A 19,478-nucleotide genomic window follows, 5' to 3' on the forward strand; every position below is an offset into this window, starting at 1 on the left:
GCAGAGAGCTGATCCCATGTCTTGAGCAAATACAATAGCTGAACCTTGACCTGACCAACTGCAGTAGACCCAGATCATAGCACTGTCTCCACTTGAAAGGTAGGCAGTAGGCATGATGGGTGTCTCCTTTCTCAACCAGATGCACATATTACTCTGCAACAGGGCAAACCTGGGCTCCTCAGATCACATGACCCTCTTCCACTGCTTTTTGGTCAGAGATTATTCTGACAACATGTCTTTAATAAGTAGCATGATCCGCCACTGTACTTCCAGTTTTTAATAATGTGTTGTTGGACAGTACTTACTTTGCAAAGAAATGAGAAGCAACTCTCTTCATCAGTAAAGGCTAAACAACTTGTTGCAACTAGAAACACAATTATTGACGGAGCAATTATCCAATGGCAGGCTCTTACCTATTTGTATTGATAAATCCAGGTGGCAAGTTCTTTGAACAGTGTATAAGTACATAAATAAATATACACAAACATAAAAACATTTTATCTAAAAGGAGAGTCCCAGAGAACAACAAAGACCAATCAGGGAGACTTAATTCATAGTATCCAAAAAACAAAAAAAAAGCATGCGTACCTATACTTGTATGTGTGTGGGCAAACTGGGGGGGTGCAGAGAAGAAAAAGGAGACTCTAGTTAAGAATTCCCAGTGAGGGAAGTCCTTGAACTGCAGCCTGGAGAAACCTGCAGCTGAAACATCAACGCACCCGACTGAAGCCGAGGGCTGCAAACGCTGCCTTACTTCAGCTCCTCACAGTTGCTAGATCAGGACCCACGAGGATGTGAGAGCTGAACAGGATGAACTTTCTCTTTTTCTTTACCATTTTGACAGCAACAAGGCCCAAGTATGCCTCAACATCTGGATATGTGTATGTGTGTCAACAACAGAGCCAGACAAACATGCTGACTATGAATCATAAGTGACTTTGATGGTATGAAAGTCAGTTATTTAGATCTTTCTTCTCCACAAACACTTGTTCAACTCAACATCAGATGGAGTCCAGTAGATTCACTGCATTAAGCATGTGTTTTTGTAAGAGAGATTGAAGCACCTTGTACCTGCTTCTGCAGATGTAAATAAAATAAATAAATAAAAGCACAAAATGTCCTTTGACGCACAGTTTCGTGGAGTTTTCAACTGCAGATTCTTACATGTTTTTGAAATGGGAGTACAGATACCAGCGAAATACAATTCCTCTTTCAAAATAATAAGGGCTAAGAAACAGCATTAAAATATTGTTTTCAGACCCTCACGCCATTAGCCGCAATTAATTATTTACACACATAAGCAACAAAGACAACTTATGCGTGAGAAAAGTTTCTGTTATAAAACAAGCTTTTATCATTACTTTAAAACAAAGAGAAACAAGAGCAGAGCTGAAATCTTAACTTGTCTTTAGCATCTTTATAGTTAGTAAAGCTAGCATAATTAAAATAGCACAGACGTTGTTCCAAAACGTTGGTGCAAGCATCATTGATACTCACCAGAAATATTTGCATAACAAAAACACACGGTCGATAGGAAACTGCCAAAGACTTGGAATGTTGACGCAAAACAAACCCAGACTTTTACTTTGAAATGTGCAGACCACAACATTTCAAGAAAACCAGGTTTAGCCTTGTTTTAACTTAAACTGGACAGCAGTGAACGAGGAAAACCTGCTTCTGCTTACATTTGTACCTCTGAAGTTCAAACATTAAACCATTACAGCAATCACATTATATTCAACTCAGTGTTTGGCCGACTGGTGGGATCTCTTAGCTGTTGTGTTCAGTGACAAACTAGCAATTTGAAACATATTATACTAACACCATTTTTTTTACACTACGTATTCAGATGCAGAATGGATATGTTTATTACCACATGTCGTATTATGGCATTGGTGTGGAAGATGTAGTGGCATGCTCTCGTCCCTTCAAACCCCACAAACACACACATAACTACATCTGCAGAACTTGCATGTCTGCAGTTATCACTAAATTTTAAACACAGGGCAGTCATATTTGATTTGAATTTGGAGTAAAACTTGACTTTTCTGTCTTCAGGGGACGTTCCTGTTCATTTACATATCTATTTCTCTACCTACATAAAGTTTATATAAAAAAAGCCCAATTTTGAGGTTTACATAAACAAATAAGTCCTGTTTTTATCATTGTCTGCAAGGTAGTAATTGGAAAGCATATAATTTACTCAACTGGTACTTTTTATGAATAGTTTGAGAACAAATGTTCTAAAGAACAAACTTAAAAGAAAGTTATCTTAACTATCAAAATCCAAATAAAAAAAGCTCCAAGATAAAAATTTAGCTTTGAAAGCTCATGACATGAAACAGAGCACAATTCTACAGTGTTCAACCTTCTTGTTATCTACTAAAAATTTTGATTTCTCTCAACCAGACACAAGTCTGACCATGTTGTAGAAAATACGACATGGCCTCTCTTTTCGCTGGCTTCATTATAAACATCTCTCTAACCATATAAACAGCTAGAGTTTTGCTGTTACTAGCTGGTATCTGCTTAAGTATGGTGGGTTCACAGATTAGACAAAGATTAAAGTTTCATATATGTTTCATATATATCAGTTCCCTGATTTCTCCCCAGGAACAGCTAAGCAATCCTCTTCAAGAGTTAAAATCTGATATGTATTTGTAACTTTGGGTGGGCTAACTATGGTTAATAGCAGGCCAAATAACACTGAGAGGACTGCATTAGTCCAACTGCTGATTACTGTGCAGCGGTTGGATGGAGGCAGTTTAAAGGATCCTTTCTTTTTATTTATCCACCTTTTCCTAACTGACACGCCTCCTCTGCATGCCAGATCGAAGCCGTACCGCCGTGGCCCCCAGGTCATTTTTCACTCTAGTCGCCCAGTATAGCCTCTGAAAAGCAGCTGAGGAAGAAAGGGGCAAAAGGAGCATCAGCACACTCTCTCTGTCCAACAGCTAATTGCAAACTTGCTTATGCTTACAGCACGCTTTGAGATGAAGGATAGCACTGGTGCATACATACACCAAAATACATAGCCAAGGACACTTCAGTTTTGAGTGAAAAACAAGCCAAGCTCATAGACAGGGGTCATGTGGGGCGGCCTTGGGCTAAGGAAGGAGGGGGAGAGGAGAGCAGAGTCAGCCTTGCCCTCAGCCATGGCATCCTTTCATTGCCAGCTTCGTAAGCCTGGAGGGACTGAGGGGGATCTACCCATTTCACCCCGGCGTACAATATAGCTGTAAAAAAGCACCCACTTGCATGCAGAGTGCAGGCCTCCGAGCGGACAGACAGGCTTACAAAAGGGGTGAGATCACTCGTAACTGAAGGCTTTGTTGGTGTGCCAGTGTCAGTGTTGCCCTCTCTGGCCTACCAAAACCTTGGCAACTAGGTTGTCTGCTGGAAACAACTAGGACAATGGGGTGAATGCCTCAATGAAATATGGTTTCTGGGATTGCAGCTGGCACTCGCAGGAATAAAACAGGCATGAATATAATGAATAAGGAGACCGAGGAATGGAAATGCGTCTGGCCCACTGGCCTGGTTTCCTACCCTGGAACAGTGCAGAAATCCTACATGGCCAAAGAGGAGAAAAAAGAAAAAACAAACAAAAAAGACTGATATGCAGCCACCAGCACAAAACGTTGGAAAGAAAAACTATAGTCAACAGCAAGGATGGTTATGATAACTAAACATCATCTACCCCCGTAAGCTAAAACTTTTTACATTTAACAGCCTGGACTTGAAGATCTTAAAAGAAAGAAAAAGAGGGAGGGGAACTTATTGAAGGTGTCTATGGCAACCAAATGTAGATCATGGAAAGAAGACAGTGTGAGACAACATAGCCCGAAGTCAGGAGGACCACCTCCTCACCAACTCCCTGCTGTAGCCTTCAGACAACCTACCATCAAGGTGGGAGGAAACGGCAAACAGTCAGCAGAGAACAGATGAGAGAAAGAGGGATAATGCACCAGCCTGAAGGGTGTTTCAAACTGAGACAATTCCCTTATCTGCTGTTTTGTTCAGTCCAGAAAAAAAAAAAAAAAGACCTGGCGTAGACAGTAAAGCCAGACGTCTGCTTCTCACATAAACAGCCATGTACATTTGATTTCTCGCTCCTCTAATTTTACCGATACAGATAGCATGCTTCATCTGACCTCTTTTAATTTGCTCTCTCCTGTTACTAAGAAAGGGAGAAAAAAGGGAAAAAAAAGGGGAGCGCTCTCTTGTTTCCTCTCCGGGACTAAACAATCCCAGTCTAATTTATTTTTTGAGGACAGAATATGTACATGTGTTAATGGGAAAGTCAAATCAAATTAACTATAATTAGTCAAACTGAGAAGTGTGCTGAGGCAGAGGTATGCTACATGAGAGACTTGTTCATTGCTGGAAAATAGCACTCCTCCCTTCGAAACTCACCAACACACACACACACACACACACACACGTGTTTCCTCCGCCACCTGCTGCCATGCACCCAACACCCGTCACGTTCGCTTCAATCCTCCCTGAGCTCAGACTGCATGTGGCACGTTCACATGAAGATGCGCAAACTGGTCCTGTTGTGACACATTTCCCAAGAAAGACCTGAGAGTGAAATTTGCAAGCGGACAATTCTGCCTTGGTTAATCTTGTCAAAACGACGTCAGCAGACATTTTATGAGAAGAGGCTCTAATGTGTTTGGAAGGTCTGCTCACTGCAAAGTAGCACGTGGATCATAGAAATAAGCAGGAGACAAAGGAAGGTGATATTTATGATCCAGACATACTTACAGCAAAAAAAAAAAAAAAAAAAAAAAAAAAAAAACACAAGAAAACAAACAAATGGTGCAACCATAGGGGACCACCATCAACTGAAATTGGGAGGGAAAATCTATGAATCTTAGGATTCTCTACTTAACTTTGAACAACACATGCAGAACCCTTGAAGAAAAACAACCTATTAAAGACAGGTAACTTGCAAAACTTGACTTTTGCCTAGAAGGGGGCGAGAGAGACTTTAGTCCATTTGCAAAATAAATGCAGGCTACCATCTTTGAAAGCGCATCGTGTTGAATCTTGAAGTAGATGTGCTTCAGCAGTATAAGACCGCAGTTTTAGCTGCATCCCGCATTGTATCAATGGTTTAGGCCTTTGGTGGAGGTTTGCTGATGGTGGAGGGAAGTTATCCTGGTCTCTTCTAAGATGTGGTGGATTTGCATCATGGATATGCAACCAAACCGTGTTCCAAATTATTATGCAAGTGATATTTTCTCAGATTTTCCTAAATGGTCAAAGCAAATGATGATCATTTTCAAATCATGAACTATTACAGTGTAGATCAAATTTTGCTGAACAAAGCTCTCCATGAGAACAGTATTTTTTTTTCAAAAATAAAAAAACTCAAAATGCACTGTCTCAAATGATTCAATAAGTTCTCATTTTCATGAGAAATATCAATGACCATTAACATCTTTGTCACTGGTTTCTCTTCGAACTTCACAGATTGCTGACCCACCATTTATACATTGCTATACATACATTAGCATCATCTTACAAAATCTATGCTTTCTTTCATAAACATATGTTTAAACTTTAGTTGAGTCATATTCTCCCTGTTAAAACTGATTTCACACTTTTGTTCACAATGCTATATAATAATAGCACAAAGGTTCAGTTTTCTTTAAAGAAAACTTTGCAGGGTGTAATGAGATGTTTGACTTAATGTTTCCATCTCTTCCTTGAGACCTGTGTTTTGGAAGGCAACTGTTTGTACACAGAAACTATTTTAGCCTTTAACAGATATTTGTCCTGCTGGTTTTCAGAGAAAATCAGACACACTAGAACACAACAAACTGCTAAAAAGGGGATTTACCATTAATGTTAGAAAGCAATCAAGCTGAGCAAGTGACCACCTTCAAGTAGTATTTGACTAACCTGCATGTTCCAGTAACATTTTAGCAATGTCCAAGTGTCCGTTCAGCAGGGCGTCGTGCAGAGGACTAACGCCGGCGACCTGGTCAGTGAGGACAGGGGTGGGATGGTGATGCAGCAATGCTCTCACACACTCAGTGCTGCCATGGTTGCATGCTTCATGGAGAGGAGTCCAGCCTGCATGGTCTACCAATCACACACAAAGAAAGCAAGCACACAAACAAAACTTGTTTAAGCCAAAACTTAGAGAAGACATTATGTATGAGCTTTAATACTGAATATGCTGCAAGAATATTTTGAATTGATAAAATTATAAAAAAAATAAAAATAAAAAAAAACCTAAACTATGCTGTCATGTAGTTTTTCTCATGACTTGGTTTGTAGGACAGCCCGAAACACATGAAGCACAATGTCTTTAGACTCAAATGCGTGTCTTACAAACTTCTCATTAACATGATATTGATTATTAATGTACTTTTCAATTCCTCTGAAGGTCCAAAAACTCAAAAAGCAGAATATATTTCTTCAGAAGAGATTCTCACAGTTGTGCTCTTTTAACCATTCAAACAGAAAAAAATTAGAAATTAGATTTTTGGGGGAGAAAACTTCAAAAACCTTTATAATTTATACAATAGCTTTGTTTGATCAGGTGTTGAAAATCAGGTAGCTGTTGAGATACCACCTTAAGCATTCTAACACCAACCAAAATATCAGAAATCCCTTTGTTAACTGCACATTTCCATTAGTGAATGAGAAGTTATTACATTTTACCAAAAGTCATTCCAAAATATCAAAAAAAATTATGTTCACTCATCAAGGTTGATGTAAATCTATAATCATAGGGAGCCCCAAACCCACCCCACTTTCTTTCTAGACACACCCTTTACATTTTAGCTAAAGGTTAAACCTCGGAGACGGCGCACTCCGATTTCTTAGCTCCTTTTCTTCCCCCATTGTCAATCGCTCTTTGAAAACACCAGAACAGCCGGTGCGGCTGCAGGAACACGGAGAGAGTTTCCAAGAAAAACGGAAACGCGAGGGAGTCTTACCTTTTACATTGACGTCTGTGCCAGGAAGCGCCAGGATCTGAAGCACCGTTTCCACTTGGTTTCTCTTGCAAGCTCTGTGTAGGAGGGTCTCGCCTTCATCCAGGAAACACACAGATACATACACACACACAGAAAGGGACAAACACACCGAAAAGAGAGAGAAGAAGCGGAAGAGAAGAGAGAGATCCAAAATTAGGGTGTGCCTGATGTCCTTCCCATAGTCCCCATGCGTGAGAAACACACACCAATAAAATACCACTGAAATGTCCCCAAATACGTAAAAGAACTGACCTAAAAAGTAAGACCCACCAATGAGGATGCGATTTAAGGAGTGATGAGAAAAGGGGGTTGATCTTTCAAAAAGGGGGGGGGGGGCAGAAGAGATGAGAGTAAAATAAATTATAGATGAATAAATAGTTCAGTTAATTTGCCTCATTCTTTCCTCTGAAACAAAGATTTTCTAGATACATCCCTGACCAAAAATGTTAATATCAGGGCAGACGGTGAGTGTATAAAAGGACTTGTGAGAAAGCAGCTTCCTGTCTGCTCGTTTCTGTATTCTTACTTGAGAGGAAGTTATGGTAGAGAGCCCACGCACAAAGGCTCTGAAAGGATTTTTCACAGATTTTGGGTTCAAAAGCTCCACTGGGCATTCCAAGTTTCACCACGTGATATTTATTCAACAAACTACCAGAGAAAAAGACAGTGGAAAAAGAAGAAAAGAAAAACTCAAAGGATTCAATTTACATTTTTAAACACAATTTCCGTTCCTCTTTGAATTCGCCACTTTTTCTTGATACAATACAAAAAAATATATATCAGGAATATATTAGGAGCAGGAGCCTCCTTTTTTCATGTATGGCTGAACTTCAGAGAGGAAGTTAAAGGCCAAGCATGAGTGGCTGTATAATGCAGACTTGCAAAGCCTGTAATAAATACTTTACTGGTTCTCCCCAGGATGTCTCCCCCAGACAGGGGCACCACTCACACGCCCCAAAGACTGGGGCGAAAACGGGTAACAGGAGGGGCAACAAGGATGGAAGAGACGCAGGGGTAAGAAAAGAAGGGGCGATGTAGACAGTAAAAGAATTTCTTTGCATTTCAAAGCCTTTCTGTATAATACGGTCTCTGCTGGATCCTAGTCATTTTCAAGACCAGCTTTTGTGAATTAAACTACAGCCAATAATACTTACAAATATGAGAAAGAAAAAAATGTATTAGGAAAAACTATCAAAACTGAAAAAAGAAACAAAATAAATTTTTTAAAATGGTGTACATCAGTTTTCTGTTTAAAGGTACTTTGTCAAGATTTGATGTGACATCCAAACACAGGGTGGTATGCGTTCATGCATATTTCTAAGATGAAAAATTATCCATATTTAAATTTTTCTTACCGATACAAACATAAAGCCTAAGTAAAAACTCACTATAAACCAGCATCAAACAGAAACCAGTGCGCTGCTGACCAGGCTTACAAAACAGAAGACTGCATTTAAAGAAGGCCACATATTTAACTAATTTATAAGCTGCAGATAATGGCCTGTATAAAGTTATATTTTTCATTTATTAAGATGATAAAACTTTAAAATTAGTGAAGGTACTCTGAGACAATACTATAACAACATGGATAAAGTTTAAAAACATCTTCCTCTGACAGAGGAATTATTCACGATTGGAATAATTTGTTTCACCTTTCACATGATGAAAGCAGATGAATAAAATAAAACAATATCTGTAAAATGTAGAAAAATATGACTCAGAGTACGCTACATAATTGTTATTGCAAGGTAACGTCTTCTGGAACTATTAATAAAGCAAACCAACGTATCCATGAATTAAAAATAAAAAGCAGCAAAACAGACAATGAAAGCAAGTCCAAACCACAGTCCTTAATGAGTAAGCTTTAGAGTGAGGTATGTCAGGGTTTTAGTGGACTGCTGCGCAATTACTGGGCGCTAAAATGCTGCGATTAAACAACCGTTCCACTGCACCTTATGTGTACACATCCTCGCAAATGCCAGAACCAATCCGCGCAGTGTTAAATCACTTTAATGGCTCCAATTTGGACACAACGCCTCTATTATAGGGGTAATTGCATGCTCAGCATTTACAAGCACGGAAAGGATAAATCCGGCTGTCCTTTTCTATAAATCCCCCCGTTTCACACTTTAATAGAAAAGTTAAATGTACGTGTTGCTGCTTTATATTCCCTCAGTCTGCTTGCTGTTCTCCTGTAAAGCGGCGTTTGGCCCGCTGATCCTCCGGACCAAAAAGCTGCTGGGTGCCTGTAACAATGCCATTTGTCAGGAATGTACTAGGAGGGAATTCTGTGGCCAGTTATTGGATGTATTTAAAACTATTTGAAGAGTACTATTGTTGCTGGCTCCAAAAGTCATGGCAGGGAAATCATATTCCAAAGCCAAGATTAGTGCAGCTCCACTGGAGAAAAAATAAATAAATAAATAAAACCTTAAGAGATATTAACATTAGCAGCCAACAGTTCAGAAATCCACCAATGCAAAAAGAGGACCGACTTCATTTAATTGTGACTCTGACAAACAAAATGGATCATCCGGGAATTGTCCATGTCACTATCTCTGTATGTATGAAATAGATAAGTAAACAAGGAGTTATTCTCTGTACCATACTAAAGAGCTGTAGATGTCTCCATCTTTCTTAATATGATGAAGTAACATGGCACAAATATGTTTTTCACAGCAAATCAATCGTGCTCACCCAGGAGGAGTTAATGCTGCAAGTCGGTGCAATCTGATGAGTTTCCCAAGACAGAAAACCTTTTACCCTTTAAACTTACATTCATCAAGAATCCTTGAGTAACTAGAATCAATTGAATCAAAAATGTTTGCATGAATAAAACTAACTTATTTTCAAAATAAGTCAGTGAATTGGTGCTTTATAAATAAGTTGAATTAAATAAGTGGCTTAAAGAAAATAAGACAAAGGTCAGCATGCACATGTGGTCACAAAGAATACGCTTTTTTAAAACCATCAAAGGATTTTGCTGTCACAGTATTACAATTCCATATGAAGCCATAAAAAAGATCTAGTCTAGAATAAGACAAAGGCAATACAGCTGTGGATATTGTGATCACATAGGGACAATATAGCTCCAGACATTTTTTGTTCCGAGTTTTTTTTTTTAATTAAAAGCTATTTGAATACACTTTCATACTCAAAGTAGAGACAAAAGTCCATAAAGTGCTGACAACAGGACAAATGTTTCTGCATGGCAGCATTCTGTACAGTAAATTATCTGGTGAACAAAGCATAGATCTAAAAGCTGCCAACGATTCTTGGTGAAATCGTTTCTGCCACCATCTGTGGTAGTTCTTCCCATGTTAAAAATACTCTGATCATCAATAACGTAGTTTTGACAAAAAAGGTAAAGTAGGTTTGGAAATCAATCTTGTTTCAAATCAAAAATAATAATAAAAAAAACAGACAAAGCACATTTTCAAAATGTTCAATACAGAAAGTAACTATTTTTATGGCAGACTTTTTTCACTAGAAAGCCACAATTTTGTAAAGCATGCTTCTGCATTGCAATGAGGTAACATGCTGGATTGGTTAAATTGATTCCAAATAACAAAACTCATTACATTATCTTAAAGTCAGACAAAGCCACGTTGAGTGATTTCTACTAGTATGTCAGAAACAGGTGGGGATTTGATATTTGTTGTGGTGCCAGCTATTACAATTCAATAAAAGTGTCTGTCTATTTGCTTACCATACTAAGGCAATCAGAGAGCAAAGTGTTTAAATCTAAAGGAGCCAGAAAAATACAGACATAACGGACACAATTAAAAATATTGTGTGATTATCTGATGTCTTGATTCACAGTTCAGAGATGAAATGTTGAATCAGTCCTCATTTCAGCCTGAAAGCAAAATTCTTGTTTTACTGATGGCTTCACTTTTCAACACTCACCAAAGACTGAAGATATGTAAATGTGGAATGTATGTACCTCAAAAAGTAAATTCATTTTGGTATTTCTGAAAGGCACTATTTTCTATGTGTTTCTACTTACGGTAGTTCAAATATGATATTTTCCTATCAGAACCCGTATTTGGAACAAGACAAATAAAATGCAATGGAGCAAATTGCAGCCTTTCTTGTAATAGTTTACAGTTTTCATAAGAAAATCTTTCAGAAGTGTGTTAGAACGTTGGATGTTTTGTCACATATTTGTAGATCATTTATAATGCATTATGGTTTGTTGTAAACCAGATTTTATTTGTACAATGTCCTACAAAACCGTCTTTTCCCAATTTTCTTGGCTGACATTGTTAATAAAACAGCTAAGATGACAATGTTTAGCTCACAGAAGATTAACATTTCGCTACAGCAAAGGTTATTCTTAAATTGAAAATGAATTCTAAGTTTCTGAGATCCTGTGTCTTTTTGGGAAAGTTTTCTCTCCTAAATAACTTCTACTGAGTTATGGTTTTTTCTTCTATAGGATGCTTGTCCTTTTTTTTAAACTTGTCCACCTGTTGGATTCTTTTGAGGTAACATGTATCTACACAACTGTCAGATACAAGGACTAGACAAAAAAAGAGATAAAGCAGAGCCAAAGTTTGAGAAACCTTTAAAAGCGCTTCTGAAAACCCTGGAAAACTACAAACCAAGGCAACTCTAAAACATGAAAAAAATTGGTCATCTTTCTCAAAGAAAAGCAGAGAAAAGGTAAGAACTTCAATATTTGATATCAGGAATTTGTTTTGTTGCTGGAATAAATTATGCCCAGACAAATTTCTATTTTTAAAACTTAAAACTTTTTCATATTACACTTGAAAGACTAAAAATTGACATAAATGGTTAGTCTTTGGAATGACATACGGCAAAATGCAAACAGGTTTTTAACTTAGCAATTCTTGTCTGACAATTTATGTGCAGTATATTTAGGATCATTAAAATTGATATCCATGCTGAGCTTCAAGAAGCAAATACAGAACAGGGGGAGAAAAAAAAAAAAAAAGCTGCTCCCAAATCCCTCAGGCCTCTGAGCAAGTGTGACAAAGACACAGGGCTTCCACAAGGCAAGTCAGATGCTCTAAAGCAAAGATGTGTAGAATACAAGAAAGAAAGCTAACACATGTGGGTGAAAAGTGCCTGTAACAGGAAAAATAAGAAGGGAGAAAAGGGGGATGAGAAGAGAGGGGATGAGAGGCCGAGAGGGGAGGATGCGGTGCCAATGGTTCATCAAAAATTAATGCCAAGCGCATTGGTATAGAGATCACGTAGTAGGAAAACAACACATGCCAACAGCCTTGAGTCTCCCGCCTCAGCCCTCCCTCCTTCTGTGCCTCTCCTTTACCCTCCACCCTTCTTTTGCACCGGCACAGGGCCTTTCTGATCAGGTGGAGGAGGGAGAGATGAGCTTTGACACTTTCGAGAGTTCACACGGAGTGCGCTGCCTATAATTGCAGGAAGTTCCACCAGTGGAGCCGCTGCATATCTGCAGCTGTACCCTAATTGCTGCGTTTAACATCCCTAAAATGGAGATCTAAGGTACACTTTGAGTACTAATGTGTTAGGGTTGTTTTTAAGTTAAAAACCCATTATCTCCATCTGTGACACTTTTGTTATTTCTAAAAAAAAAAAAAGCGGACAAGACATGAGAAAAACGGAAAGCACTGTTCTGGATTTTAATGCAAATTGCTAAGGAAAAGGAAGGAGGCGTGATATGGAAAGTGGTAACAGTCCAACCTAAAAGAAAATACTTGGCTGCCTCAGTTATTCAGCAGAGTTGCTCATACAGATGAGTGAACATCAGCAACATCCAATTTGCTGCAAATCAATCACCATCTTCATACATTATGTGCTCTTCAGTGAACTCAAAGTGATGACAGAGCTATCATGTCCCTTTTTAAGGATGACCTACTGTCAAGCCTCAGTCGATTAAAAGTGCACATCTTGCAAATCTGAAGCCACATTGCGCAGCGCGGTGCGTCAGTGTGCATGCATGTGCCACATACCTGCTGCGTTCACTCTGTTCACGCCCCTGGGGGCATTTTCTCGCTCGGGACTTTCTTCAATCACCGGCATGTTCTCGGTCCTAGAAGATAAGATTTCAAGAGGAAACAAGATATTTAACATTTCACCCAAACTCAAAAATGATTTCAATCACTGCTAATGTAATGATGAACAAGTGACATGCCAGTCTCAAGACTTGTACAATCTCTAATGGGTTTTCATCAAACATCCTTCCATCAGTTCTAACAAGCTGTCCTGAAATAAAGTACTCCCACAGCACGATTCTGCCACCACTGTGTTTCACCACAGGGATAGCATATTTTAGTTTGGTGCTGAACACAGTTCTGCATGTAGGCCAAAAGATCACGTTATATGATCAGAGTACCGGTCTGATAGGTGCTCACATTGTTTTTGTCCATTTTCATAAGTGATAACAAGCTGGCAAGTAGAACCGGATTCACTGCTCAGTATTACGTACCATTAGCAAATTCAATCCCTCATAGTGTGGTATCGTCCTTATATGAAATCTGACAATAACTGTCAAATCTCTTGCTGTGTTGGCCACACACACTTCACACGTCCCATCTTCTATTCCTGTCTCCAAAGTACTTTTCCTCCCACTTAACAACTCAAAAGCGGAGATGAAGAATTCGACGCGAGCAAGCACATTAGGGGGAAATAACTAGCAAAAGAAAGTGAAACCTCTTCAAAGTGGTGGCGTGCTAATAGCTGTGGGCTGTCACTAGTCCTGTGTGTGGGTACGGAGAATCTGTCGGCATGGAGCCTGACAGGTGTCCTGTGTGTATATGCTTGTGCACGTGTGTGAGCGCCATGCTGAAGTGGAGGTGCCATCCGTATTACAGGGAAGAAGCTTGTTCCCTGGTAATTGGGTTGTTCAGAAGCCAGGAAGAAGCTGCCAGCAGTAGAGGAGGAAACACGCTTCCTGTCACGTTGCTTGTTATTAGCAAGGACAGGGACGAGAACAGATGAGACAAGCTGCGGGTGTGTGTGCGAATGCGAGGCAGACTCCATAATGCAGTCTATGATGAGAGTGTACCTCTTCTCATCGCGAACCACCCTACCCCTTCCTCCCCCAAGTGTCCCTCTGTCCGCATCAACCCGCAATAAGGTCTGAAGGCATTGTATAGGGCTTGTGTATTTTAGTTTTTGGTTTGGGAGGAAGGGAAGCTGGCAATGGTACAGTTATCAGATCTGGACCCAGAGCAGAGTTTGACTTTGGATGAAGACTTCATAATGAAAACCTAAGCAATAAGAAAAGCAATTCATTTCCAGTTCATACTAAAAAAAAATGCATGATGGAAAATCTTCACCTAAAAGTGACATAAAGCAGTTCTTAATTTTACACATAAGGAACACAATATTAGAAAAAATCTCAACTTTGAAGTAAACATCAAGCAAAAAATGTTTGGAGTTGCAACTCTGAAACAGACTCTGTCAGCTGTTTCACTTTTTCGCCGTTTTATGAGTTGAATATTTGCTTTTGGATTAACTATAAGGAAAAAGTCATAAAATAACTAAATATGGAGAAAAATATGGAGATGACTGAACGTCATCCAAGAATAGAGAACCAGAATTTTTTATTTTTTTTTCCCAGGGAGTTTGACATACAAGACAAATCCAATGACACCGTCAGGTGCTTTAAAAGATGTCGGCAACTGAGCAACGCGAAAGGCCTGATTAAACCAGCAGGGGGTTTATCTCAGTTTAATTACAGCTTCCCTTCTGCTAACAGCGCTCAGCGCTGCGTGGCCAGCCGGCGAGTTAAACGGTCATCTAAACAGTCGGTCAATCAGTCGCCCTGTCAGCTCGCTGCAGCTTGGACACAAGCCCTCGCTGCAGCTCCTCCGCTGGAGCGGAAGAAAAACGTCCGCCGTCTCACATATAAGCGCATACACACGTTCACTCAAAAGTCTTATGTGCGCCATCAGGCAGAAATGCATGAGAAAAGGGTCACATGTCTCTTTACAACCTTCTTTTCATATCCAAAACCAAACATACTGGCAGTATTCAGTTGGAAATCCATTTAACACATGTAACTTTTTTAGTGAAATCACACATCCGAGGTAAATAAAATGTGACATATTTAAAGGCTCATATTATGTATTTTGTAATGTCACGCATTCTTGCATTTAAGGTTTTTGTTTTTTGCATCGAAGACTTTAATAATTTAAATATTTCCAGCTGTCTAAACATAGACGGTTCAGTTTCAGAAAAGTGCCAGACTTAATAAATGCTTCAACATAACATGTGCTAATTGATTGGAAATGCCAAGATCAATGAAATTCTGAACAATATAATGAATTCAAGCATGAAAAATGAAGCAACAAGATTTGCTTTTCGTTTCTGTCTTCAATTTATCACAGGCTCTGTCATTGTGGCTTCATTCTTTCTTTTGGGGTCAAATGATTTTACATGCCCTTTGGCATTTCTTTATCTCATCCGCGCAGACTGCATTCCGCGTTTCCTTCGGTTCCGCTCATGCATGTGTCAAAATTAACTAAAAGCAGAAAAAGTGCAAAGAAAGTAGGAAGGGTAGCAGATACAGAAGAGAGAATGAGGGGAGGAGGAGAGAGATTTGGTCAGTTCATGAACCAGTAGCCTTCAAATGAACCTGCTCCCTGGTGACTTCTGCCTTACTCTGGGCCAACTACCTGCTGGTGAAACAGCAGATGTCTGATACGGGTAAGGAGGGAGAGAGACTCTGTGTGTGTGCGATTGCATCAAGACAAGGGATTTAATATGCAAGAAAAGGTAAAGAAAAAATGGGAGTGTGGGCTGAGAGGTGGTGGTCGTAAGGGTAGACTGAAGACCCTAATGGTAGTCTATCTACTCAGTCCCTATCTACCAAATCATAAGGCAGTGTGAGAGAGGACACGTGTGTCTAGGCTTATCCTCCTTGGGAGCCCCTCCTGTCAGCAAGCACTGGACCTGGGCATAACCCATCGCATGCCAGCTCCTCACGCTCCCTTTGACCTTTATTTGCCTGGCTCCAGATATCTCAAAGCCCACACAGCACCCCTCCAATAAATTCATGCAACTTTGCTTCTCACCTCCTCCTCCCTCCAGGTGTTCCTTTGTTCCTTTTCACTCAATTTTCCCATCACATCTTTACTTTTATCACCTGTTTTTTTTTTTTTTTTTTTCGTTGACAAAGGACAGCAGTATCGCACAGTGCTGGAGGAGGTCTGTTATTTCAGATGCACCAAATCCAACAAAGACTGTGACGATGAGTGATGCAACCATCTAGACTCAATAGGCATATGAAGGCTCTGTTTCTGTAACTTGAGAGCTCTCAATAATTCCAACACATATTTTATATTCAAAGACAACTGTCTCTGGCACCTCTGTGTTAAAGATAAAGACAAACTGTGACTGACTGACCTGCTGGTCCCCTGACTCGTACAGCTGTGGGAGGTTTTCCCAGTCTTGCAGGAAGCAAAGCTGGGACTTTGAGCTAACGTTCCCAGAGCAGGCAAGTAAGAACACACCTGTTGGAAGTGACATATGAGGTTAGACAGTATTTGTACACTTTGAGTGGAAGGGAGTATCCTTGTGAAACTGAGTGGCTATAGCAACCAGATGTTGGCACTGTGATACAACATGTTGTTGATTTACTTCCAAAATGATGAACATAGAATCAACAAACTTTTAAGGTGCAAGAACATCAAATTTACTTCTGGCTTTTTGTTTATTGCAGAAAAATAACGGCCCACAGAAACCACCGATAACCAGCCCTTAACTAGCTACGGTATGAGATTCTCCTTGTGTGATGATGACCTTTGGTAAATCAACCATAGGAATATAACTATAGCATAATACAACTTCCATTATTTAAAAAAAGATAGCCAGCATTTCAAAAGATATGAAATGCTGCAAAAGCAACATTTGATATAAAGACAAGGGCAGCAGCCTGAAGTCCACCAGCTTGCCGTTTGTAGTTTGCTACCTGATGCTTTATAGCAGCAGTATTCAGAGTGACAGGTGAAACTTCCTGTTTCCTTGAAACAAGTTTTTGTGTTTTCCCTTCCAAAAGTAGCCAAATCTTTTTATTGATGTAAGGAGACGCAAAAATGCAGGAGATTTTTTTTTGGAGCACCAGATGGGCACTGCGTAACAACAGCTGGGATAGGAGGCAACTCTAAGTTACCCTTATAATCTGAGAAAACTCTGGTCGCTCCAGCACTTTGTCTGGTACCATAATAAAAAAACTTTAAATCATAGGAACATAAAAAAAGACAATAGTGTTTTTCCAAAAGATAAATAAATATTAAAATAATAAAAAATAAATTGGATAGTAATAATTTGATGTTAGCACCCCCACCGGGGACAAGATGTACAGAAAATGTGATCAATGGAACATTTTGTTTTGGTAATCAGTCCTTACATATAGATATCAGGTGTATTTATTTAGAATATAAAGACATTTATACTAAATACCGTGAACTGTACAAGTCCATTCATCTGAAAATCAACTAGGATTTTTCAAAGTAGTATTAAAAATGTCAAAACTTGTCAAAACATGACAAGTTCCAAGAAAAGATAGGTTCATAATAGTTAAATACAACACAAAATAATATACACTTTCTCATGCAATAAAATACAGTATTTTCTGCATGAAAGCATATGTAATGTTTTATTGGTATTTTAAAACCTTTCATTGGGCCAAAAAGCAATGAATAATGTAGGTTTATTGGGTCTGACTAATTTTTTTTGTGCAGATCTCTGGAATTAATAGTTCTGTTATTAAAAAAAAAAAAACAATCAGATATTTTGTCTGTATCATCAACATATGATTATGGTACACTTTAAAAAATGCAACATTTCTGTGGTAAACACTTACCATTTTCTTGAGAGAGAGAGGTTCATCGACAACAGTGAAGCCATTTCTGCAGCAGAGATTCCTGAAGATGGCATCAACTACAACCAACTTTAGCCTGGTGGAGTGAACTCTGCAAATCAGCTCTACCAAAACAGCTGGACACAGATCTAAAGGTGAAAACACAAAACATAGTATCTTGGATTATATTATTTTGTTAATAATGATGGTTTCAAAAAAAGTCAAAGGATAAGCTAGACTCTCTTCAGCATTTATATGCTCACTGCAGACGAAACATCTATTAGTTTCAGCATATAAAGGTGTTAAGAGAAGCAATTACACAGCAATTAAAATAAAGTACAAATTCTAACAATTTAAGGCAAATATTTAGACTCCCAACAGACAAAATCCAGTTTTTATTCATCCGTACCCTGGCTGAGAACGGCAAGGTGCTCCGAGAGGTCTTTGAGGCCTTTTTCCACCAGACTCTGATTAAGTTTAAAATGCTGCTGACACCAAAACTCCACCAACACAGACAGAAGATCCAGCAGAGTGTCTGCCAAATACAGCTCCCGCTTCTCTGCTCCCTGAGCAAATTCCTTCAGGAAGAATAAACATCAGACTCTGGATAAAAGCAAGCTTTATAAATGACATCAATTACAGAAGAACATTTTTAATAGATGCATTAGGTGAATGCCTGACCTTTATCCAATGGAAATTTGACAGTATTTACCATAATGGCAGCTTCTATTAGGAGCTGAAGAAGCTTTTTCACGGTGCAAGACAGCAGTGTTGTTCGTTCCCACACGGTCCAGAAAGTCCCATAGAGTAATGAACCAGAAGCTGATGCAGATGACGCTCTGGGTTGGTTAGGAAACATAAAGTCTCTGATGGAGATAAAGACAGAGATATGATTATGGTGCATCTCAATAAATAAAAACATCACTTATTTCAGCCAATCTAATTCAAAAAACAAGATTATTCTAGTTCATAGAGTCATCATACACAAAGATATACGTTTAAGAGTCTCACTGATTAAAATTGGTGCAGTACTGGATAACTGGCAAATTATACTGGAATGTCTGTGACTCAATAGAACTTAGTCACAGAGGAAAGAAGGAGGAGCTTTAAAATTTAAAACGGCTGTGAAACAGCAGCAGATGACATGACTCCCTAAATCCTCCCTGACTGTGGAAACAGAATCTAAGAATCAAGCATCTTAGACTTTGTGGGTCTGCACTTTTCACTTCACTCTCTAAATGAAATGCAAAATTTACTTCCATTTCCAAAGGGGACTTTGGACTGTTGAGTATCAGTCTAGTATTTTTATTTTTTAACTACACATGACGTTCTTCAAATGTTCTATTGTTCATCAGAGTAATGATACAAGGAAAGTTTTTTTTTTCTTCCTCTCTACTTTCAATTATTATGTTTCGATATGATGAATAGCTGCTTGTTAAGCAATAAGCTTTTACAGGTTTTCTAAAATTAGAAGATATAGCAGTCTTCCTCTTGATTATATATATTTTTGGAGATAATATTCTTAAGTTAAGAGTTCTAGGGGTTTTGTTAACTGTAAGGCAGAAGTAACAGGAAAAAAACTAACATGAAAAATTGTTTTAGGTATAATAGACATGTCTATAAAATTAGAAATTGTTTCGCTTTTTTAATTTAATTACTTAAAT

At 38.8% G+C, this 19,478-nt stretch overlaps 1 protein-coding gene across 5 annotated transcripts in view; it reads right to left on the reverse strand.

Moving 5' to 3' along the window:
* The window catches only part of slf1 (SMC5-SMC6 complex localization factor 1), a 38,093-nt gene that overhangs the window by 10,831 nt on the left and 7,784 nt on the right, over positions 1-19,478 (reverse strand). For all 5 annotated transcript variants that reach the window (XM_055049244.1, XM_055049242.1, XM_055049241.1 and 2 more), the window contains 7 exons: positions 18,527-18,680; positions 18,224-18,392; positions 17,818-17,963; positions 16,359-16,465; positions 12,959-13,038; positions 6,960-7,052; positions 5,914-6,096 (listed from right to left, as the gene is read on the reverse strand). In XM_055049244.1, the coding sequence (XP_054905219.1) occupies positions 5,914-6,096; positions 6,960-7,052; positions 12,959-13,038; positions 16,359-16,465; positions 17,818-17,963; positions 18,224-18,392; positions 18,527-18,680 (932 nt within the window). The remainder of the gene's footprint in view (positions 1-5,913; positions 6,097-6,959; positions 7,053-12,958; positions 13,039-16,358; positions 16,466-17,817; positions 17,964-18,223; positions 18,393-18,526; positions 18,681-19,478) is intronic.

The sequence above is a fragment of the Poeciliopsis prolifica genome, unplaced genomic scaffold (assembly GCF_027474105.1).
Source record: "Poeciliopsis prolifica strain line A6 unplaced genomic scaffold, Auburn_PproV2 SCAFFOLD028, whole genome shotgun sequence".
Taxonomy (NCBI): Eukaryota; Metazoa; Chordata; class Actinopteri; order Cyprinodontiformes; family Poeciliidae; genus Poeciliopsis; species Poeciliopsis prolifica.